Source organism: Xenopus tropicalis, chromosome 1, assembly GCF_000004195.4.
Source record: "Xenopus tropicalis strain Nigerian chromosome 1, UCB_Xtro_10.0, whole genome shotgun sequence".
Taxonomy (NCBI): Eukaryota; Metazoa; Chordata; class Amphibia; order Anura; family Pipidae; genus Xenopus; species Xenopus tropicalis.
Window position 1 is genome coordinate 126818975 of NC_030677.2, and position 24489 is coordinate 126843463.

The 24489-nt window shown below is 38.4% G+C and overlaps 1 protein-coding gene across 3 annotated transcripts in view; it reads right to left on the reverse strand.

Annotated features, from left to right (window-relative positions):
* Positions 1-24489, reverse strand: part of uhrf2 (ubiquitin-like with PHD and ring finger domains 2, E3 ubiquitin protein ligase) — a 54852-nt gene that overhangs the window by 26397 nt on the left and 3966 nt on the right. For all 3 annotated transcript variants that reach the window (XM_018093102.2, XM_012962756.3, NM_001102774.1), the window contains 3 exons: positions 9916-10140; positions 2829-3082; positions 1875-2093 (listed from right to left, as the gene is read on the reverse strand). In XM_018093102.2, coding sequence (XP_017948591.1) covers positions 1875-2093; positions 2829-3082; positions 9916-10140 — 698 coding nt within the window. The remainder of the gene's footprint in view (positions 1-1874; positions 2094-2828; positions 3083-9915; positions 10141-24489) is intronic.

Consider the following 24489-nt stretch of genomic DNA (forward strand, 5'->3'; position numbering starts at 1 on the left):
ACAGTTACATACACTGTTTCATAAAAATACTCATTGTCTGAGGATTAAATTATCTAAGCCATTAAGTACATTTATAAATCTGGCAAGATATGGTAACATGCATATTTCATACAAGCTCACGTGTATTTTTTGGCATTTTAGCTCTTGCCTTCCACGCAGGGGCAGGTTTCTCAAAATGTGTGATTAGAGCTCACCAGGAAACACTCACCCACTTTCTATTCATTCCTATGGGATTTTTAGAAAGGGTATCAGTAGTCACAAAGACCCATGGTAGCTTTATAAGTACCTTTTAACTCCACAAATATACTCAAAAAAAATGGTGAGAAGCACGGTCGCTGTTGCCATGAGGCGAATTGAGAAACTCGCCTTAGGCGGCAGCGCCCAATTAGTTACCAGGGGCGGCAAAAATCCGCTCCTGGTAACTTTAAGAGCTGATTTTCCCTTTATTATACTGGAAATTCAGCTCTGCTAGTGCAGGGAGCGCTCTCTGTACTAGTGAAGCAGCCTCCCCTAGACCCTCTCCGGCGCTCTAAAGGTAAAGGGGGGGGTGGGGGGGCAAGGGGGTGGCACCGTGAAAGCCCCTCAGGCGGCATTAGGTACAGAAACACTGCTGGCGAGAAGACTACAAGACCATACAAACAAGGATATAAATATAAAAGTATGTGGTCTATTGCCAGGAGTGCTTAGGAAATGGGATTTTCACAATAAGGCAGTATTCTGTAATTTTGAATTCCATGATCTAATGCTGCTAAATACATATGACTTAACCCAAAGGCGATGCTGAAGAGATACAAAAGATGTGCAGTAAGGATAATGTTGAATGGCTGGGAAAACATAATCCATCCACGCCTAATAAGAACTCACTACAATACTTTATATGGGAAAAATGCTTAGAATTAGGTTTCCTATCATTATGGCAAAATACTATTAGCGGTAAATTCTGATAAAGGACACTGCAAACTGTGAGCATTAAAATAGTAGTGCAAACACACTTCCCTGAGAGGTTGCCAAAGTTATATTTTATTATTTACCTAGACTTAAAGAAAAAATAAATGAGAAAAAACAATAATGAATCAACTTGAAGGCCTTTACTTCTGCACTTGCTACAGTTTTTTTTCCTGTCTTTTAAATTGAACAAATGAAAACTAACTGCATCATTGTGCATGTGGACAACGCTTGTGGAAAGAGTGTTTAAATATATTGCATGACGACAATGTGTTAACTTCTGTTTACTTATTAAATCAACAACACATTTTATTTGTGCTGGGGTGCACAAATATGGGGCAATTGCTCATTCTGTTTCGGTTTGAAAATTTTAGATTTACTTTTGACAACCTTTCTGTATATATGTTTAAAACTAACATTTCATTTCTATTGCTATTTATATTTGATCTAAAATGTTTGTTACAGCAAAGAAAAATACAAAATAGTGTGTTTTTGTTAAATCTGAATTTATGATTCCCTTTATGAAGGCTTTTATACAAAAATAATTGTACTAAAATTAATGAGTGCAAAATGATTAAAAAAAATTGCATGGCAACCAGTGTGCACTTGTAAAAAAAAACCACAACTGGCACTGAAGCTGTATTTCAGACTTTATTTGCCAACTGAATTTTTGTTTGTTGCAATACTCCTCAATCCCACGTTATACTTATACTATAAAATACTCTAAGATGTTTCCAAAGCAAATGGATACCTCACTTAAGATATGCAAGGGCCACATTTAAATGTTAAGCCTCACTGGCAAAGATCTCAACCCACAGGAAACAAATATGACTGCTCACGTCAGTTGGAAGAACACAAATTATATAGTGGCAAAAGTTTATACTAGAGATTTTGTCTTACAAGCAGTTACAAAAATTACAGTTGCTTACCCCAAAAATATCTTGGCAAAAACTTCTTTATTAGTTCTTGACATTTCCTTTAGTTCAGTTATTTCAGCATCAAACCAGAATCCCCGCTCCTCTGGAGTTTCAACATTGTAATTCACCATGACTTTGTCACCAGTTTTGAGATCGCTCCACTTTAGTAAAGTTCTTGCTCTTGGCCGCAGGTTGGACAAATCCATTTCCACTAGGCCATTTTCTGGATAACTGGGATAAAACATTTTAGATTTTTCTCAAACACAATTACACAATGGCAATATACAGAATTGACAAAAAAAAGATGGAAATTTTGAATGTTTCATTTATTAAATAAGATTTGAATTAAACATCCCTCTGCAAGAAAAGCTATACGCAGGGCTAGAACTATGGGCACAAGCCTAAGGTGCTAGGTGGGGGCTGCTGGGCACATACCTCTTCTGTCTGCCTACCCCCTCTAACTCTGAGCAGCAGCCAGCTTAGAGAACAGCAGCTGCTCAGAGTTTTCTTATTTGGCATGTCATGGCAATCGGCGATGGGGCTTTGCCTTTGGTACTCTTGCTGCTCCATCAGGCCCTGGCTATAAGGCAATAGTATTGGCTTTCATAAAAGTATTTGCAATTATTGGTTTATATAATGAAAAATTATGGATTTTTTTGCAAGAGCAGACTAGAGCTATCTATACACAGACCAACAGTGGCTACAGCCATTTCAAGTTGGCAGATGAATGACCCATGTACAGCATCAAAACGACAGCCTGCCCAACCAAAATCTTGATGTAACTGATTATTGTGTGTCAGTGTGAGAAGCTTTTTATTGTGGCAGTGTTAGAATTTTGCATATGGGAAAAGTGTTTATCTTTCTGTTTTTATGCAATGTACAGATACATTTCTTCAAAGTATCTTAAAATCCTGAATCCCTATTTTGAAACCAGAAACGTCTTCAAATTAGATTCACAAGACTTACTCGTCATATTTGATATGATAAATAACATTTTCATCTTCATCCAAAATGTCATTGTAAGAAGTTGAAGGATTAGTATCCACAGCATGGGAATTTTCTCTTGAATGCTCCAGGTTTCCATTAGTTTCTCTGTAAGAATGGCCACCTTTCAAGTAAGCCTTGCCATTCTTCTGTGCTTTTTTCTGGGTGACATTCTCCACATGAGCTTCAAACCAGGCTCCTATACTGACATCACGGGCATCCACCAACTCGTTAATCTAAAGACAATTGAAATTTAGATTAAACAAACAATTAACACTGTAATTAATAATAATCTCTCTTTAATGAGACAATAAACTGGTTTCAATAACACTACCTGTGTACTGCCTGCTATGGGTAACTAAATAAATAGCAAACTTTAGACCATTTATTACATTACCCCAATAGTCCAGTAGAACACCTACTCCAATAAGTATATCTAGAATCTCTACGTTAAGCAAGACAGGACTTCTGTTGTTCACCAAAAAGTTTACTTGAATAGTTAGTACTGGGAAAGGGATTCCTCCATGCAAGCATACAAAATCGAAGCAGAACATTTTTTTCCCAAAATTACTTAACTTGACACAATATTACAAGATGTTCTTGGGTAAAAGAAAACACACAATTGCTAATAAATGTTAAATTGTGCCAGAATATTTTCCACAGTGCTGTCCACAACCCTCACAGGAACTGCAAAACTTTGGAATCACTAACATCTGTATTGAGTCACTCATGTAATAAAATGCATGCTAACTTGCAAAAGTAACACTAACACAAAATGATTCTGCTTTTCACAAAATATAAATGACGCCATGTGCGAAAGTGCAAATATTCACATCCACAGGTAGTTCAAATTGATACAGTTAAAACTATTTACATTTTTTATTTGGAACACATATTTAATGTACATCCATTATCATAAATTATGTTGCAAAGACCTTTAGCCCCCATCTATCCTGACCCTTGAGGAATGCAAGAGCCTACCAACCCACTTACCCTCCTGGGTGATACCAACTATGTGACTGGGTTGATTTCTTTTTTTTTTTTGTTTTTTTTTTTTCATTTCAATATAGGCAGCAGTGCTTCATGAAATTCTGAGCACATGCCAGCTCGCATGACACTGCCTCACTGTGTAGTGTAAAAAGTGCTGTGCTATGATCCAGTGATACTGGCACATGATTAACAGAGAAATAGACTTCCACCTAGTGGACTGCATCTACATTCTCAGCAAGCAGAGTAGTAAGTTCTTTTAATGTAGATAGCAGGTAACTGAAATCAATTGTACACTATTAGCTAGCTATATACTTAAAATTACATATTTCTACATGTAGGTGAACATGCCCTTTAAAGGGATTCTGTCGTGATTTTTATAGTGTACTTTTTATTTTATTTTTTTTATAAATATATATATATATAAATCCAGGCCTTTCTGCTATCGCAGCTTATAACTGTGACACTTTATCAGAATGTGTTCAACTGCTTTGAATGCCCAAACTTTTTCAGCAGTAGTGCTAAGCACAATCACCTCTCCGAATGTTTGCTCCTATGCAAATCACAGGTGGCAAGAGAGGTTTCAGAAATTTTTCATTCAGGGCACAAAATGAGTTGTTACATCTAAAATGCCCAGTAACGTTTTACAGAATGGCCACAATCATTACTGCTCAGTAGAAAATACAATGGTTTTAAAAACTGCCCCCTTTAAAGACTGAAAGGATTCATCTCTGTACTGTACTGTGCACAAAGATGTGGGAGAAACAAACAAAATCTTGTGCATCTTTTAAAACTAAAGCATAAGGCATTAGTAAAACATTGCATAAGTTGTGGTAGAAATTTTTTGCAACAAAGACCAAAAGACCAAACATTTTTTTGCCCCCACTGCTGATATCAATAGAAAAGCTATATTAGTTGAACCACCAGTGGACGTTAGCCAGCATGATATCTACTGGCAAGCAATTCTAAAGGCCTATGTTTCATAGGAGCAGAATACTGCTAAAGCTGAGCAGTCTCTCATTATCGTCATTTTCAGGATATGTTAAATGGGTTAACTATGCACATTCATTGTACTTTGAAAGAGAAAAGAAGAAATACACTGCAGCACAATTACCCATTAGCTTGAAATCATTACAGATTCCTTTCTTCAGCATTTCCCAGTTCTGCATAAGCTAAGGATTCCTACATCATATCCATGCCAAAAAACCTTCAGTTCCCGCAACAAGTTCATAACAAATGCAAGCTCAGTATCACAAAATCCCCATGGTAACCGAATGTTAAATTAGACACGTGAAAAGAATACCAGATGAGAGCTATAGCCGTAGCTACACTGAAGTCTGAACCACACATTCCTTAATATTCAGTGGGGATCATTAACACTTATTGCTTGTACAACTGGTTAGGTCAGCTGGTTATCTCTAGCACCTGCATACAAAGAAGAGGAAGACCAAAGTATTCTAAATTTTCATTCTTTTAGCAAGCGCTTGATAACTGCTGCTTACACCTTGCACATTTTCACCATCAGAATTCTGTCGCAGAAGCCCGTCAGTTTGCAAATTGTTTAAGCTTGGGGAACATTTTCTAACATCTTGAAATTTCCTATTATAAAAATTTTCTATATAACAAGTCAGTTGTTTTTATACTGCACACTAATGACACAGCAGACCTACTACACATTATCATGCTATCAAATCGCATTTTAAAAGTATTTCTTATGTAAAATAAGATTTAACAGAAATGCTTAGCAACAATTATGATGGCAAGCATTTGTTGCAACAGGGATACTAACCCAGAAGGTACTTTCTGCACATTCCGTTCCGAGGCTTAGCCTTGCGATTGCGAAGATTAGGAAGACTAAAGATTAATAATTGCTTTCACTTTACAATGCTGGTAGCATAGGCTCAGAAATGTTGGGAGTAACTAATCTCTTATTTTAAATGTTAGTACAAAGTTGCAATTTGGGCAGAATAGCATAAGAGAATGGATAAAAGTTTCAGTTCTTTCTTAAGAGAGACGGATATTGGCAATAAACCGTAGTAGGATTTGACTGTGTGAATATACAACTAGAGAAGAGTCAAATGAGCATGATACCATAGGTCTTCTACTACAGAAGAGCTCTATCAACAGCTAAACAACTGTACAGGTATGGGAACTGTTACCCAAAATGCTCAGAATCTGGGGTTTTCCAGATAAAGTTTTTTCCGTAATTTGGGTCTTCATGCCTTAAGTCTACCAAAAAAATCATTTAAACTTTAAATAAACCCAATAGGACTCTTTTGGGCAAAGGCACACTTGTTTCATGAAAAAAATCACGAGGCACACCACCATTAGAAAATGTTAAAAAATTTAACTCTGTGCCCAGCAGCAGTGCCCCCCTAGTACATTGGTGCCAAGAGCAGTGCCCCCCTAGTACATTGGTGCCCAGCAGCAGTGCCCCCCTAGTACATTGGTGCCAAGAGCAGTGCCCCCCTAGTACATTGGTGCCCAGCAGCAGTGCCCCCCTAGTACATTGGTGCCAAGAGCAGTGCCCCCCTAGTACATTGGTGCCCAGCAGCAGTGCCCCCCTAGTACATTGGTGCCAAGAGCAGTGCCCCCCTAGTACATTGGTGCCCAGCAGCAGTGCCCTCCTAGTACATTGGTGCCAAGAGCAGTGCCCCCCTAGTACATTGGTGCCCAGCAGCAGTGCCCTCCTAGTACATTGGTGCCAAGAGCAGTGCCCCCCTAGTACATTGGTGCCCAGCAGCAGTGTCCCCCAGTACATTGGTGCCAAGAGCCAGCCCCCCTAGTACATTGGTGCCCAGCAGCAGTGCCCCCATAAGTCAGTGTGCCCCGTGGCCCCCCCTAATACATTGGTGCCCAGCAGCATTTTACTTCTGCTCTTCGGCGGCTTCTCCAGTGGCTTCAGCAGCATCTTCGTATCCCTCAGGCGCGCCGCCTCTGCACTTCTGCCTATACGCGACCGCACACAGGCCCTTTTATAACGTTGCGCCCCGTGCGTACTGACGTCACCCGTACACACGGGGCGCAACCAATGACAGGGCCCGGATTTTATTGAAGGTTGCTTCACATGTAAAACATATGTTATTATGCAAAAGGTATGTTGGTTGGAAGACCCCTTAAAAAATGTGTAATCGTTTTCAGATATTAACTTTTAACTTTTTCACCCTCGCAGCAGTTGAGTTCCTGTGTTCACACATGCTGCTAGAGCGGGTTGCAGCAGATTTCTTTCAAAGCAGTCGGGTCTGCAGTAGCTTTGAGGCACAAGTTCTCTGCTTACTGTACTAATCAAGCCTGAAATCTGTTGGCCAGATCAGTAGAAAGCAGATCTCCTAAAAATACTGAATGCTCTGAAAAACTTTAGTCACTCCTTACTGCTAGGCTGCATGTTGGAATGATATCAACCCCCTTTCCCCTCAGCAGCCAATTGGCACAACAGTGGGAAAGTAGCAAGGTAGCAGCTACTTGACACCTGTATTGCTAAAACTGCTCTCATGCCCCACCTAATGGTAGATATGATAACAGAACTTAATGTAAATAATCCAAGTCTGTTTTACCCAGTTCATTACACTGAGAAGGAGAAACAATAGCTTGTTTGAATAGCTGCTTGAAAGTAGTTTTATTGTGTAGTGCTGGCTCTTTCTGAATTCTCAGGATCAGGCATAATGACCTGCCTACACACCATAAAAATCACAACAGAATCCCTTTAAAGGGATTAGTAGCTTCTGTGCTGCAGCTCTGGCTGCTAGTAGCTCAGATTACAGCACATTTGGGAGGGGGAGAGAGATTATGGGAGGGGAAGGAGGAGAAGGGAAGGGGATAGAGGAGCAAACTGAGCAGTCTAGTGCATACCCTGAAAGATTTGTAAGCAGGAAGTCAAAACAGAAGAACATGTGTACACAAAAGAAAAGAAATCCTGTGTTTCTTTTGATAGAGGACTGTGGCTGTATTTACATAGACCTTTCTCATACAGTTTACTTCTCCTTTAAAGAATCCATACAGCTCAGGGGGAAACTCTGATTTCCTCCAATACCCTGCTGCTGGGCTGTGTTGGATTTCTTCAATAGCAGAGAGCCTGGGTTTTGATGCCGAAAGCTACGAGAGACTAAACATTACAGAGTTAACATATGAACATCAGTACAAACTGCTTTGAAAGAAATCTAATACAGCTCCAGGAGAGGCATGAATAAGGGCTAAGACAAACGGAGCAGTAAGTGGCTGCAATTTTTGAAAACCAAGTCACAGCTACTAATCGCAGTGGCAGCTAATTCCATACGCAACGGTACAAGTCGCCGTGTGTGAAATATCCCATACAGCACAAATCCAAAGCCACGACTGGGATTTTAAAAACAGCAGCAACTAATCACCCCTTTTGTCTTCACCCTAAGAGTAATAGCACACTGAACATATGTAGTGTTTTATTGCTCCAGCTATTTAATGCTTAAATGTTGCCCTTTGTGTTAGTGTTACCCTGTCTGCATGCCTACTGATTGAACTTTCCGACGAAATGAAAAATGGGAGGTTTTAGTCCACAGACCTAATCCATGGGCACATGCCTTACTCACCTGGATGGTATGCTGTGGGAACTTGTGCACTAGCAATGATTCTTAATTATTTGTATGGTATATTAATTTAAGTAAGGCAGGTGAAATCTAAAGGGAACACAGTCAACTTGTATACAGAACTTTCTCTACATATGCTTCACAAGAGTTAGACTGCATTAAGTAAAAAGCCATGAGAGTCAATAGTTCAGGAAAGAATGGAGTTACAGGTATTAACAAAATTATTTGTTATATTATATTATTAAGGTGGAAAGCAGAAAGACTAGAGTTAAGAGATATATCTAGAGTTGTTAGGTTAACAGTAAGTATAGTGAACCAAGATGGGGTGGGGTTAGATAAGATTAAGCAGGGAGTGAAAAAAAGACAGATACAAGCTAATGGGGATTCCTGCTAATTGCAGTAAAATATTTGGCAAAGTGAACCAAATAAAGAGTAGAGAAAAAAAATCAAGTTAAGTAATTTTATAATTATTTTTGCAACAAAATTTTTAAACCATTCCACACAGATTGCAGGTGGGATGGACTTGCATAAGAGAGTTTAAATGTCTGCAGCTTTTTAGAAAACCTATTATCTATTTCTCTCTTCCAGTTCATTAGGAAAGATCAAAGGGCAAATATTTTAATTTGAAAGGCTAATGGGTCAGAGATTTTAGAGGGTCAAGGAAGATCCCTTTTTAAGTGCTTGGTAGGCACTGCAGGCCAGTCAGCAATAACACATGGGGGAGTTTGTTAAAAAAATCAGTACCACTAGCTCCAAATCTCCCCGAAAATGGCTTGCCATAGACAAACCTTGGGATTGCCTCGAGTGTGAGTTTACTTGTAGTGATCCTAGTGTTAGCAAGGCATTGGCAAGGCAAGGCATTGTCATTGGATATCCACATCTTAAGTCTATAAAAAAAATTTTACTCAAGAGGATTGTTCTGCCTGCAATAAGGATTAATCAAATCTAGTTAGAAGCAAGTACAAGATACTGTTTTATTACTACAGAGAAAAAGGAAATCATTTTAAAATCTTTGAATTATTTGATTAAAACGGAGTCTGCGGGAGATGGCCTTCCTGTAATTTGGAGCTTTTTTGGATAACGGGTTTCCACATAACATCCCATTTTTTCCCAGGGGATCCAAATAAAAAGAGTCTGCATTAACTATAATGAATAATGTTTATCATGAATAATCAGTTTTCAAGATATGTTTTTCAGATATAAATCTGCTTTTTATTGAGGAGGAACATTTTGGGAACAGCTCAACAAAAATCTGGTTATCTTTTACCTACTATGCAAGAGATTTTAAAGTGTGTTATATTTTTGCCAGACAAAAATATTAGTGTTCACATAATAATAAACTAAGACAGAATGAAAAAATATTTTTCATTGTGGAGGAAGCTTAAAAAAAAAAAAAACAAAAACCACACAGCAAGCAACTATACAGAACATCGTATAAAGCTACTGACAAACACCTTAGATTTATACAATATTTCTTTCCCACATCATATACAATTTATAACTGAAATAATTAATGTACCAACCTTGTAAATTCCAATGCCTGGATCAATGAGGAATGCTCTAGCTGATGTCGATGGAGTGGAAGTTGCATTGACTTTGGACTTGTTGGTGGCATTACTGTGAGCCCTCCCATCCCCATCTTTTTTCTTTGTGGAAGATGAGGAGCCATCTGACTGTGAGCGAATTAATAGCTGGACAATGTCATTCAAGCCAACATTGTAGTCAAAAAGCGTATGCCCATCTTCTAGCTGAAAATGGATAAAAGATGAATTTATTTAAATGACTCATGAATTTAGTGCCTACAATCATACTAATAGTTCCTGTAAATAACATTATTGCTGGGATCTCACATCTGCACAATTAATACAATATCAAAGCTTGCCATATATACACACACATATTGCCATATGATATCAGGCTTTTGTACCATTTTGGGACATGCATGTTTACAGCTCAAATTAGTTTCTTACACATAAAACAGGGTAATTTTGCCATGAAACTGGATTGCCTAATTGGCACTGCCTAATTAGAGAGGAATGTAAAGTAAGGCAATAATTAGAAATCTGTTCACTATTATTACAAAGCCACAATTTTGCACCTATTAATATTTCGTTATTTTAACTATTCATTTAGGTGCTGCATTATACATCTATCCATCAAAATGGATTACTAATTAGCCAATCAGCCTGTCGACTCCAGTGGTGGTCTGCATGGCACAGCCAGGTGAGCCATATAGAATAGAGAAAGCACTTCTCATAGATCTAAATGGCAAGATTTTACCCAATGTCAAGATCCCTAAAATGGATGTCTACTAGATAAAGTATAATAATTCCTTTGGGAACTTCTTGTTCCTACACTTCTGTAATATATAAGGATATTTAAAGTCAATCCATGACCTCCCAAATTCTAAGGGTACTGGCACATAAAATTTATCACCCACAGGGACAACCTTATAATTTTACAATGGCTAGTACATTTTCTTTTGTAGTAAAAAAAAAAAAGTTTGTACACCTCAAATGAGATACATAAGCAAAATTTTTAAGGGTATATTTGATAAGAGTTACTGATGGCTCTTCTGGATTCTACTCTATGTGCAGACGCAAGTTTATGCTAGTTAATACTCAAAATAGCAGGGGATGAGGCAGAGCTGAAATGGAAATTATCCCTGGCAGGTGTATATTCCCCCCCCCATAAAAAGAAGCTCCAGTCCAGGGGAAAACCTATGGGCCTGAATTCTCATCAGGGGTGTCAAACATATTGGCATCCACCAATGAATTTAGGATTTCTAATGCCATAAGATTATCTTGGTGAAAAATAGGACTGCAATGGTTTTGTTAGTGCTTACCAAGAAAAAGACAAATGTATGATTTTCATCTTAACCTCGATCCAAAACATAAATTTCCAGGACCTCTAAAACTATCTAGAATCAGACTACAACCCCACTTTAAAAAAAGGTTACCATGGCTATCTTCACTAAAGGGAAGTACAAAAGGTTTTGAAGATCTCCTCCACTACAAAAAGGACTAAACTAAAACTGGTGTGTGCAAAAACAGAAAATCATAATTAAACTGAGGTGCATAAAAATTCTAAACCAAGTCCTTGGTTGTGAAGTCAACTCTCAGATTTAACCTATACATGCCTTAACTTTCTCTTATGTTTAACTTGCCTTAAAAAAAGTCACAGCCAGCGATTGAAACATCCGGTTTTTGATCCAGTAAAAAAAAAACATGTTTGGTGTTCAGTGCTACACAAACTGCACTCTCTTTTTTGCACAAAGTCCCAGAGAGTGCAGTAATCTTTTTCTATATATTTACTTCAAAAGTTCAAGACGTTATGTGGTACAGGTACTCTAATCCGGAAACCCATTATCCAGAAAGTTCCAAATTATGGAAAAAGCATCTCCCATAGACTTCATTATAAGCAAATTTTTAAAAATGATTCCCTTTTTCGCTTTAATTATATAACAGTACCATGTACTTGATCCCAACTAAGATATTATTAATCCTTGTTGGAAGCAAAAAAGCCTATTGGGTTTATGGAGATCCAAATTACAGAAAGATCCCTTATCCGGAAAATCCCAGGTCCCGAGTATTCTGGATAACAGGTCCCATACCTGTACAGACCAAGGGATATGTCAAACACTAAAGGTCAAATTTCAGGCCATAACCACAAAGCAATAATTAGATTTTGTTTGTTCCTGGAAGAACAACTTCACAGCTACTACCTGAGCCACCATGGGGCAAACCAGGAAGCAGAGCTGAAGAAAAACTGTATAAAGGAAATGTTTACGCCTATAATAGCTGCCAGCATTACAAGATGGTGACAAGGTGACAATGTCATATGCTTGACCTAACATTCTGCTTCAATACACAAAATAGATACTAAAAGATTTTCCTTTAAGTTAGTGAGTGGGCCTTATCTGGTTCGTAAACCTGTGAGGATACTGTAAATGGTACAGATGCTCTGTAGTGAAGGAAAGAGAAAATAGTCCATAACCAAACAATAAACAAAAACATTAATTTGGATTACCACCTTGTCTTTAATCTTACATTCTTTCCTCAATAATCAAATAATATAACCTTTAAATAAATACTAAATTTTCCACAAAAATGTGGCCAAATACTGAATCAAATGCAACAAAAATGATTGCATTAAGTTTTCCAGAGCTAACAGTCATGTTTTTAATAGTTTGGATTTGGCCAGGAACCACCATTTTCTTGTGGAAATCACACAAGATATGACTGGCCCTTACTATTTAAAAAAAATCCTCTGTTTTTCATTATTAAAGTGCTTTAATAGACCCCTCCATTCAAAATAATACCTATTATTCACAACTACTAGTACAAACAATAAATTGTCTGGCAAGCTGTACAGGCATGAAGAAACTATAGCTGGGGAGAAAAAAAAAAAGTGCACTTCTGAGTGATATTACAGGGATTACATTTTCAAGGCTGGTATTAGCACAAAATGCAAATCCACAGTACTGCCATCTGGCATTTTATGCTTAAGAATTTTTTAACATTTTTAAAGAAAAAAAAAAAGCAGGCAGAGCTGAAATGGAAAATATCCCTGGCAGGTGCCCCCTCACCCCATCAAAAGAAGCTCCAGTCCAGAGAAAAAACTTAAGGGGCAGAATTTTCATCTGGGGTGCTGTTGCCCTCACTTCCTTACCCTATCGGTACCACCCCATGAATTCTTGGTCTACATGCAATCCATCGGGTCCAGAGGCCTTCATTCTGACACATATACATACACGTTTTGGGGGTTTGCATATAGTGCACACGCACACTATCACATTGGGTACACCCTTTTTTGGTAATCCTATGCATTTTGCCTTCATATTTATTTTTGTACCTAAAAACATGTGGGAGATAATATGCTATAAAGTGCAAGTGCAAGGTTTGAGGCTGTTTTCATAAGTTTTACAGAAAAGTGCTAGTTTTAGCAGAGCTTTGCAGTTTACTAGTATGAAGTACAGCAAGACCCATTTTGAATTCATGAGAATGTGTACTGTATACGAAGTTTAATATTTTTATTTTAATAATGGTATTTTAATTTTGTGGGATTTGTAGCTATACGATCTCCATACACTATAAATCCCTTATATTAAACAACACTGCAGAATACACTTATGCTTTAAATATGTGTGGTATTTCATGCTGGCAAACTAGACAGCTGTATGTTCTTGCATATAATAAAATATATTTCTTTAATGTCTCTATAATTAGAAATAAGCACTTAATTTTTTTTTATTTTAGAAATTATCTAGTTTCAGAACTAGAACTGCACAAACATTCAGACAGGATTTAGAACTCTTAGTTTGTCCTGAGAAAAAAACAAAACAAAGCAAATTGACAAATTTTAAATAATGATAATTTATTTATACTTGTTTATTCATATTATAATCAAAGAAGAGATTCAAGGCAAGTACATTTCCCCTAGGTTCTTCTCGTGCTTTCTAGTGTGCAGCTGTCCTGGGTAGGTTAATTACAATGTCTCACCTGGGGAATAACTAGCAGGTTTAGATCTGCTGGTAGCCCAGAGAGAGCAAGGGTCCACAGCTACAATCTGAAAGACTGAGTTGAGACCTTATACTGTGTGGAAAGAGGGGGGCAGCTTGGAGTATTTTAGGGCCCCAAAATATTGGTATGTTAACCTATTCTATCAAGATGTATTGAAATGGCTTATTAATTACGGATTTACTGGGCTCCATACAGTCATGGGCCCCCTGCAACCACAGGGGTCTGTTTCCTCGCTCACAGATACCCCAGGCTGGTGCTGTTTTCTCCTAACAGGAGCACCAGCCCGGGGTAAAAGGTAAGCGATTAAAGTCACTTGGGGGTGCCATTTTGCCCGATATCTGGCCGATGTCAGGCCAGATACCGGTCGGGAAGGCCTGTCGGGAGTCCAAGGGACCGATATCGGCAGCTACTATCGGCCCGTGTATGGGGACCTTTATGCATTTAAAAGAGAGGCATTGTAGTTCAACATGCCGTGAAAAAGGATAGTGAATCTCTGAAACGTTGCCTTTATATTTTTGCTATGTGTTTTTAACATGTTTAAAATGTTATTTAAATGCAGGACTTTATCAACCATAGTCTACATTATGCAAATAATTTTTTATAAATTCTAATAATGATTTCCTTTTTCTCTGTATAAATACATATTTGATTGGGTTTCTTTAATGGGTTTCTTTAATGTTTACATATTTTTTTTTTTTTAGTAGATTTAGGAGAGAATTAAACCCTAGTCTAGTCCCATCCACAGCCCCCTCCAAACTTTTTATTATATTGCACAGTGGAGTTAAAAGGCGCCATGTTTTTCTGTGTTCTGATTCTCTTCTGTCAGTTTGTATTTATCTGTAACCAATAAATGTTTCTGTGTGAAACTACTAATTCTGGTTGTATGTTCAAATATTATACATCTGTAGTAAATCTCACTCACAGAAAAGTTACATTTCTCCGTCATACAAATTCACAAAGTATTTACATGAATATAAACAAATGTTACAGAATGTGCTCTCTTAGTAGTAACATTGTACTTTAGCTCAGTAGTGCCAAAACCATTAAAAAAAAAATAACTATATATCCATATACCACCCACATCTAAAAAACAAACGGTTGGGGCTAAGCAAAGGTATGGTACCAATTACTGTCCTTAGTCCACAACAAAGTAGATATATACTAAAGATTTTCAATTTAGCAAAACATGTGCTTTCATTATAAAGTAAATTTTTTTAACCTATAGCTTTAAAGCTGAAATATTTCAAATATGTCATTATTTATAATTATATATTAATTATAGTGATATGCCCTCCAAAGTGAAACAAAAAAATTAAAAAAGGACAAAATAAATTATTTTACTGTGACTACTAGGACAGCTGCATATACATTAAAGTTCTGTGTTAGTCATAGTTTAGGATAAATGACTGCTATGTCAAGGGCATGATTTAGGATCATTTAGAGTGGTATTTCAAAGGGTCTCAAAGTCCAGGAAAGACTTGTATAATTTATAGGTGAACTCTGAGTGTACAGGAAGCTTTAACGCCTTGATAAACAATGACATACCATTCACGCAGGGGTAAGGGAAAGTTCGAAGGTTCCCATACAGTAAGTAACCAGTACACACATTGGGGCTAAGGCTCATAATAAATTTATAGAAACACTGAAAATATTAAAGTTTTTTTTGCTCTATATTTCTCAGTTTTAGGCATCTGGTTCTTGTAATCTACATCAGGACAGCCAGTCCAAAGGCATAGTATGGTGAGACCAATTGTCTGCCTGCCCGATATCTGGTTGGAGACCAGAAAGATGTTGGACAAGCCCGAAATCCAGCTAAGAAAGCAAGGCAGTGCCTCTGAAGATGCCAAGGGAAGGAATAACCAATACATATGGGGATAATCAGAGTTATTCTATACAGTAAATACAAATTCAAAAAACTGGTTAAAAAGTCAGTGGAAGGGGGACAAAAAAATACATTTTAAATTGATGAATTTTACAATTTTACAATGTATAAATCTTGAAAAACATCTGTTATAGTAAGTAATCCATTGTTTTCCATTATACATAAATATTCTTCTCCTTTTGAATACTAAATTTCCTCATAAAAAATGACGGCAAAAGAATGTGAACAGGATCCTGTGTGGGAGGTCATCAAACACCCAGTTTTGCTTTTTTTCTTTCCTTTTACTTTGACCCCAGCCATTGTAACTGAGTGAACTTCCTCAGCATAAATGCCTCTGATCATATGGGCATGTCCATGAATTTCCAATTCCCCGTCTCTAGGCAATCTGAAACCCTCCCCCAACGAATACCCTGTAGCAACATATTTCAGACCTGTTTCTGCATACAAAGACCTTTTTTTAAATGACAGGGGGGGAAATGATCATATACTGAATAAAGTTCAGTCTGAATGTTAAACTATTCTAAAGCCAAGGCAAATTAAAAAATCTGAATCTGTCATAAGAAAAAATTACTTTTGTAATAAAATGTATTAAACTATTGTAATAACAATAACAAAAACATAAGCTAGGATGTTAAATCCTATATGAATGGCACTAAAAATCTTTGATTAGAAATACTTTACCCAACAGTAGTTGTTACTAGCTGGCTGCTGGCTTGATAAGGTACAATTTAGCTTGGCACAGAGTTCTAAAACAAAGTAACATGTTTCTTGGGTAGCAATCAATATTAAAGTAGAACCTGAATTTTACATTTCCTGAAATAGACAGTTTTTTTTCTTCCAGGGCTATAATACTGTATGGTGTAGCCATAGGCATATATGTCCCCCCTTTCTATCAGCAATCAGCACATGCACAGTACCATAGTGCAGTTTGTGGGGAGCCAATTATGAAGAGAGTAAAAATACCCATTTTTTACATTTTTGTTGGGCTAAACCCTACAAAATTCCACACCTGGCCACCTCAGGTGCCTATATGGTAAAGATGGCTTTGGCTATACTCCACCTTTCCAAAATGCATTGGATAAAATTCAAAGGATCATAAAAGGATCATAATTTCACCCACTATTTTTTGTTATATTTTTTGACAGTACTGAGACCCAGCTCATAAAGGATACCAGAAAGTCAAAATGCTGTCTCCTTTTCCCTACAGAAGCATACAGTTACCCGTCTTACTAAACCAGGGTCCGCAACCTTTTTTACTTGTGAATCACATTCACGTGTAAAAAGTGTAACTGAGCCACACAAGCATGAAAAAAATTTCTTGAGGATGCAAAATAAGGGCTGCGATTGGCTATTTGGTAGCCCCATGTTAATTGCTAGCCTGCAGAAGGCTCTGCTTGGAGTAAAACTGCATCTCTATTCTTCTAAAATTTGTTTCTAAGCCAGAAAGTTAAAAAGGGCACCTACTTTGAGGTCACCGGGGGCAATATTCAAAGGGTCGTTAACATGTTACTCACATGCAACTGTTTGGGGATCACTGTCCTAAATAATTCTTTCTGAGACCAAATTCCCTACCAATGATTGTCCCAAGTATGCTGCATTTTAAATAGATGGGCTACCTTCTTCTATAACTGGTCACTGCCTTAATTGTGATGATTTCTCAAACATGAATTTCTACTTGCACTTTTTAAAGGAATACAAATACAGGTATTTGCAGTGAGGGTTCTATTGACAATTTAATATTCCTGAAGTTGAGTAAACCATTGTATGTAATAATCCTTAAAGGAGAACTCAAGAAGTAAGGCAGATATGCTAGCCATTAAGTTTTGCAGATCTGTACCAGCCCAAGGCAACCCATCTTTTTTCCCTTGAATCACACTGCATGCTCTGTGCTGCTGTCAGTTACCTGAGCTTAGGGACAAACTTACAATATACTATATACTATACATAGAATATAAAAGTCATGATAAAAGCAGGTTAAGTAATTCAGATCCTAGTTATATGGCAGTTCAGAAACCAATTTAATTTGCACCTGAATTTGCCTTTTAGCATTAGGTATCAAGTGGACTAGTCGCCACCAGGTTTTTCATTCACTTGACTTTTAGTCTACAGAATATCCCATAAGCTTAAAGTAAACTGCGGGTATGGTAAAACTGCATGACTGCACAGATTCTATACTTTTGGCCCTTCACTAGTTAGCAGAATGACAAGAAAAATTGATGTCAGTGGCACAATATAAAAGTTCATGATGCTTCATTTGTGTCTGTGGCATGTTAATTCTGTGTTTTCTGTTTAAGTAGGACTTGATTGGGCAGTTGCACATAATGTTGCATGGAAGTATAGCACATAGTTATTATCTTATACAGTATTTTTTTTTTTTTCTTGATAAAATTTTCTGGTTCTGACAGTGAAGACCTTTGCCTCTCATGTTGTCTATTGTAGCTTCTTATCTTTCAAATCATTTAACATGCTGCTTCTGAAATGTTTATGGTATGCAGCGCATACTCAGTAATAGCACTCTAATGGAAGGTAGATTAAGGCCAATGCCACATAAGCCGAAAACGCTTGGGAAAATACGCACCATATGCTCCTACCTGTTCCTGCACCCGAATGAATGGAATACGCTTGAGTGCAGGCACATGTACTCAAAATTCACATATAAACTGGAGAGAATGCAAAATCTGGTATTTTTATGCATATTTTGGCTACATGTCCCTGCACCAGAGCGTATTCAATTTATTCGGGTGCAGGTACAGGTAGACTTGCCGAAAATATACACCATACGCATGGAATGGCATTAGCCTAAGATTTCATGAGATATGGCCTATTAGTAGGTATAGATATTCACTTTTTATTTTGCAGTTTTGCCAGAGGGTGTATAATCATGTATGCTGTGTAACTTATAATGCATTAAAGCATAATGATAAATTCATGTACAGGTATGGGATCAGTTATCCAAAAACCCATTAACCAGAAAGTTCCGAATTACAGAAAGGCCATCTTCCATAGACTTCCTTATAAGAAAATAATTCTAATTTTTAAAAATGGGGATATAATTAATCCTTATTGGAAGCAAAACAATCCTACTGGGTTTATTTAATGTTTAAATCACTTAGCACAGGGGTCCCCAACCACCGGGCCGGGGACCGGTGCCGGGCCGTGGGCTGTGCTGAACTGGGCCACCTCTGGTCCCAATTACTTGTGATCCCAACCCCATGACAACAGCTATGCAAAGCCCAGGAAGCTTTCTACTGATTGCAAAAAGGATCAAAGTACTTAAAGCTCCATACTAAGGGGCACATTTACTAATGCACGAACTGGCCGAATGCGTCCGAATGCGTTTTTTTCGTAATGATTGGTATTTTGCGATTTTTCAGAAAATTGTTGTGACTTTTTCGTAGCCGTTACGACTGTTTCGCAAAATGTTGCAACTTTTTCGTAGCGTTACGACTTTTTCGCAGCTTGCACGCCGAGTACAAAAGATTCGGATTCATTCAAGCTTCAGTATGGTGACTTTTCTTGGGCCAGGTTGGAGCTGCAGAGTGCCATTGAGTCCTGTTGGAGGCTTCCAAAATCATGCTGAGTCTGAAAGTTTTGCCCGCAGTTTACGAGCGCTCAATACGAAAAAGTCGCGACAAGATACAGGCATATTGTAACGGCTACGAAAAAGTTGCGACTTTTCGCGCAAGTCGTAATGGTTACGAAAAAGTTGCGACAAATTACAAAAAGTCGTAACGGCGACGAAAAAAATCGCAAAAAATACGAAAAAGACGCAAAATGTTCGTTTTCCAATCGGAATTTTTCCAATTCGGATTCGAATTCGTGTCTTAGTAAATCAGCCCCTAAGTGTCAGGGGATGTCAGCACTTAGATGATAGTAAGAAGAGCAAGGGGGCTGGGCAAATCAAGTTGCAGGGAAACAAAGTCAGGTCTCCCACTGATTTTGTATTATGATGAGCTGTATTATACCACCACCCCTGGTCCTCAGAAAAATTGTCTTGCTTGAAACCGGTTCGTGGTGCAAAAAAGGTTGGAGACCACTGTCTTAGCAGACTTAAGGTATGGAGATCCAAATTACGGAAAGACCCCTTTCAGCACACACAGGCAGCATAAGGCAGGCAGAGTATGGCACACTCTACCTCTGTCTACCCTACCCTACCTGTGTGTGGCATACTCTGCCTTCCCTATGCTGCCTTTGTGTACCATACTCTGCCCTATGCTCCCTGAGTGTGCCATAATCTGCCTATCTATTGCTGCCTGTGGGAGGTGAACCTGACAGGGGTTTGTTCTGGAAGTTTGTTAGCATTTGGAAAGTCATTATATGGTTCCCAAGGTGTGTAATTGTATGCTGTGCTATCCACAGGGAAGGAGGAGGCATATGGACTTAAAGGACAAGGAAAGTCAAAATCAATTAAGCACACTATTCAAAAGTACTACTCTCTACTGCACATGCTTCCCCCCCCCCCCCGCTCCTCAAGCACTTGCAGGCTGTGTCTTTGATTCCTCCCCCCCTGCTCCGGCCCTCGGTACCACAGAAGAAAATAAATTTAAGGTGAGAATGAAAGGGTGTGGGAAAAAGTGCAAATTGGACTAAATATAAAAACATGAGGATTTAATGGAGAACTAAACCCTAACCAATACACAGCTCCGCTCCAGCCCCCTCCATTGTACCTCAAAAGCACACTCCTACAACAGCTATTTTGTTTACAAGTGTCGCTATGTGCTGACAAGCCATTGTTCAAAGGTGCCATCTTCCCCGATCTTCAGATCCTCTTCTGTTAGATCACCAACCTCCTGAAACGGACAGGAGAGGTCAGAACTCAGAGAAAGATGGTGCTTTTAAACTCCTCTATACTGAACTGCAGATTTATGGCAAGTCAGCACACAGTGGAACTTTTGAAGAGACTATAGGGAGCTTGGAGGGCGTGTTTTGTAACCTAAGTTGAGAAGAACTGAGCATGCTCAGTTAGTCAAGAGCCAAAGAAAATTTGGGGGGGGGATGAGTGGGTTAGAGGAGAAGGAATCCCAAGTAATTAAGGGGATGCTTCAGCCTTACTATTAACCTTTAAACAACAGGAGTGGCAGGTATTTAAAGAATTCAAAGAAGCTGTTCACTAATTAAAATTTTTTTTTTGTGGGGGGCTTACATGTTCTTTAAAGTTAGATGAAAAAAGTGTAATTTGAAAATGCATAGCCTTAGCATTTTGATAATTTACTTCAATAACTATGTGGGACCGCAGGTGTTGCGCATATCAGGTGCCAGTTGTCTCCTTTCTTCTATTGTCTGCCAAAAGTTGGTAATCGATCAGCTGCTGGTATGGGAGGGTTTTGCTCCTCTTTAAACACAGAAACTTGATATTTAAGAATCATTATAGGTTTTTGAAAAAACAAACTAGTCTTTGAATGCAAATGAAAAAAGTAACGCGATATTTTAAGTATTTAAACTTTGGTGACTATCATTTTTTCTGTGTATAAATCAGAAGCAGAAATATCATACATACAAGCCCCTTCAGTAAAAATATAATTCTACTCCTACACCTGACAACATGGGCACAGAATAAAAAAAATGTTTAATTGTAACAGAAAGGAAACTGGGTCAGCAATTAAACTTATGGGGTTAGTCAATAATAGCAAAGTACATAACTACTTCAATACTATTGGATAAGCAGCCATCAAATGTAGATGCCTTTTTCATGACGGTCATTCCAATCTCCACTCATGAGCTGAATCCTAAAACAGGGCCACCATTAGAAACTTTGGGGCCTAGTAGAAGTTATTTATGTGAGCCCCCCTCATGGACACATGAATACTAATTTGGCCACATCCCTTGTGTTAACTACACTAAGAGGCACATTTACTAATCCACGAACGTCCGAAAAGCGTCCGAATGCGGTTTTTCGTAATGATCGGTATTTTGCGACTTTTTCGAGCGCTCAATACGAAAAAGTCGCGACAATTCGCGAAAGTCCCAATGGCTATGAAAAAGTCGCGACAATTCATGAAAGTCCCAATGGCTATGAAAAAGTCGCGACAATTCGTGCAAGTCGTAACAGCTACGAAAAAGTCGCAAAAAATACGAAAAAGTAGCAAAATGTTCGTTTTCCAATCCAAATTTTTCCCATTCGGATTCGGATTCCTGGATTAGTAAATCAGCCCCTAAATGATCAGCTAGCAGGGTGGTAGATATTGCTGGTCTAAAACATTGAACTTGATGGCTATGCAGGTTTTTTTTCAACTGCAGATACCACTCACAAATCATTTTATTGAAAAGCAGGGTTATAACTATACAGGAAATAGACCCTGCAGCTGCTAAGGGGGCCCTGAACTATTGGGGCCCCATAGGGATTTTGACTGATAAGCAGCTGCAAAATATGTTTATGGAAGAAGTATTGTTCCCAGAGTTTGGGGGCTCAATAACTCGTCATTTATATACCGTAAAGGTATATAAATTGCATAAGGTTTAACATAAGTTTACAAGTAAATTACACAATTTACATAACTTTGCATTACACAGCCAAGCCCCCTTTGAAACTAGAAATAGCAGTATTGGGGAGCTCAACTCTCTGTTAACTAACCCAAACGGGTATCAGGTGCAAATACTGGAAGAACCTCACCTTGCATGGGGGTCAATATTCAACAGCAAAAAAAATCCAGTAGCACACTGAAGTTGCAAGCCCTGTAAAAAAGTTTTTATTTGCCCAAGTACATACAAAAAAACAAGAGCAATGTTTCAGGCCCCTCCGGACCTTGCGAAAGGGTCCAGAGGGGCCCAAAACGTTGCTCTTGTTTTTTGTATGTACTTGGGCAAATAAAAACTTTTTTACAGGGCTTGCAACTTCAGTGTGCTACTGGATTTTTTTGCTCCCTTTGAAACTAGAATCAGTCCCCCCTCACCCTTTCATGACGGCCCTATCCATATACATATTTGTGTTGCCGCTCCCAAGCTAGGCCACCAGGACCCTTACTCTGGCCATATAGCATATGTTTAAGCCTTTTTTGCCCCAGTATATGGTGGTCTTAAAAGTTAATACCCAAAGTACTGAACATTTTAATGAAGAAAGATAGCCCTTCATATAGTGAGCTCCAGAAGACCTATGCAATGCTGCTATCTGGTCTTTAAATATAATTATTATTAAAACATTATAAAACTTGATACCTTAACTAAAAGGATAGCTAAAAGTTCTTGTCTTTCAAGATGTTAAAAATTTCATAGAAAATGGTTTCAGTCTTTGTTTTAGGCAGTGACCTCACCAAGCTAGTGAATCTTTAAATATATGGCCAGCTTTAGGTTACCTAGAAATAGTGATCTCTGGATAAACAACCCCATCCCTTTAGCCTTTGTTGGAACTGTTCCACAGATGTGGAAACGTCTATTTAGCAGTAAAATTGTCTGTGCACTGGTAATTTAATTATCTACCTTGCAAAAATGAAACATGAAGTGGTTTAAGTTCCCCCATTTGCCCTGTATAATTCAAGTACTATCAAGAAGCATTGATTTTTCATAATTAAAACAATGGCAAAAAGTATGTTCAGCCTAAGCCCTATTCATTAAACTCTTGTTGAACAATGGGGTGCATTGCCATAATAAAGTTAAAGTGGAACATTTGAGGTGAATTTTCCAAAAAAAATCTTAGATTTCAGCCAAGTATTAGATTTACATTCTGTGGGCAGCGGTGCTAATGAATTACACATTCTCAGTTCACATGTTCAATCTAAAACACCAAATAATCTTTATAAAATTACATTTATGTTAAAAAAAATATTTATGTGAAGGGGATGGGGGGGTGTGTGCAGATGGGGGGGTGTTTGGGGTGGGGGGGTGCGTGCGGATGGGGGGGTGGGGGGGTGCGTGCGGATGGGGGGGTGGGGGGGTGGGGTGGGGGGGTGCGTGCGGATGGGGGGGCTGCGTGCGGATGGGGGGGTGTTTGGGGTGGCGGGGGGGGTGCGGGTGGCGGGTGTTTGGGGTGGTCACCTAATCATGCATGGGGAAAAAAAAATACCGTCAAATACCGTGATACCGATATAATTTTGAAAAATACCGCGATATAAATTTTTGGTCATACCGCCCAGCACTATGAGTAACAAGTTGCTCCCCAACCCCTTGGATGTTGCTCTCAGTGGCCTCAAAGCAGGTGCTTATTTTTGAATTCCTGGATTGGAGGCAGGTTTTGGATGCATAAAAAAACAGTTGTACTGCCACACAGAGCCTCATTTAGGCTTCCAGTTCACATAGGAGCTACCAAAAAGCCAGTCACAGCCCTTATTTTGCACCCTCATTAACATTTTTCATGCCAGTGTTGCTCCCCAACTCTTTTTACATTTGAGTGTGGCTCATGGGTAAAAAAAAAAGGTTAGTGCTACCTGTTCTAAAGGTACAAGACCAATAAAAGAGGTTTCTTTGTTGCTACATTGCCAAGGTTTCTGTAAAAGCTCCCTTGTGTTAATCATTTCCTTTGGCCCTTGGTACTAATTGAAACGCCTTACTAAACTCCCTACACATTATTGTACAGCTCTGAAAAAATATGCTCTTGCTTAACACCTTAAAATAAAACTGCAAAAATAACAGATAAAGTTTAATTTGTGGGGAAAGTACAAGTAAACAAGCATGCACATGTGTGAAGATATTTTTCTAGCCCTGTAAAATAGTTAGATATAACTGATTAATTTGCATAAACAATAAAAAGCAAAACAACGGCA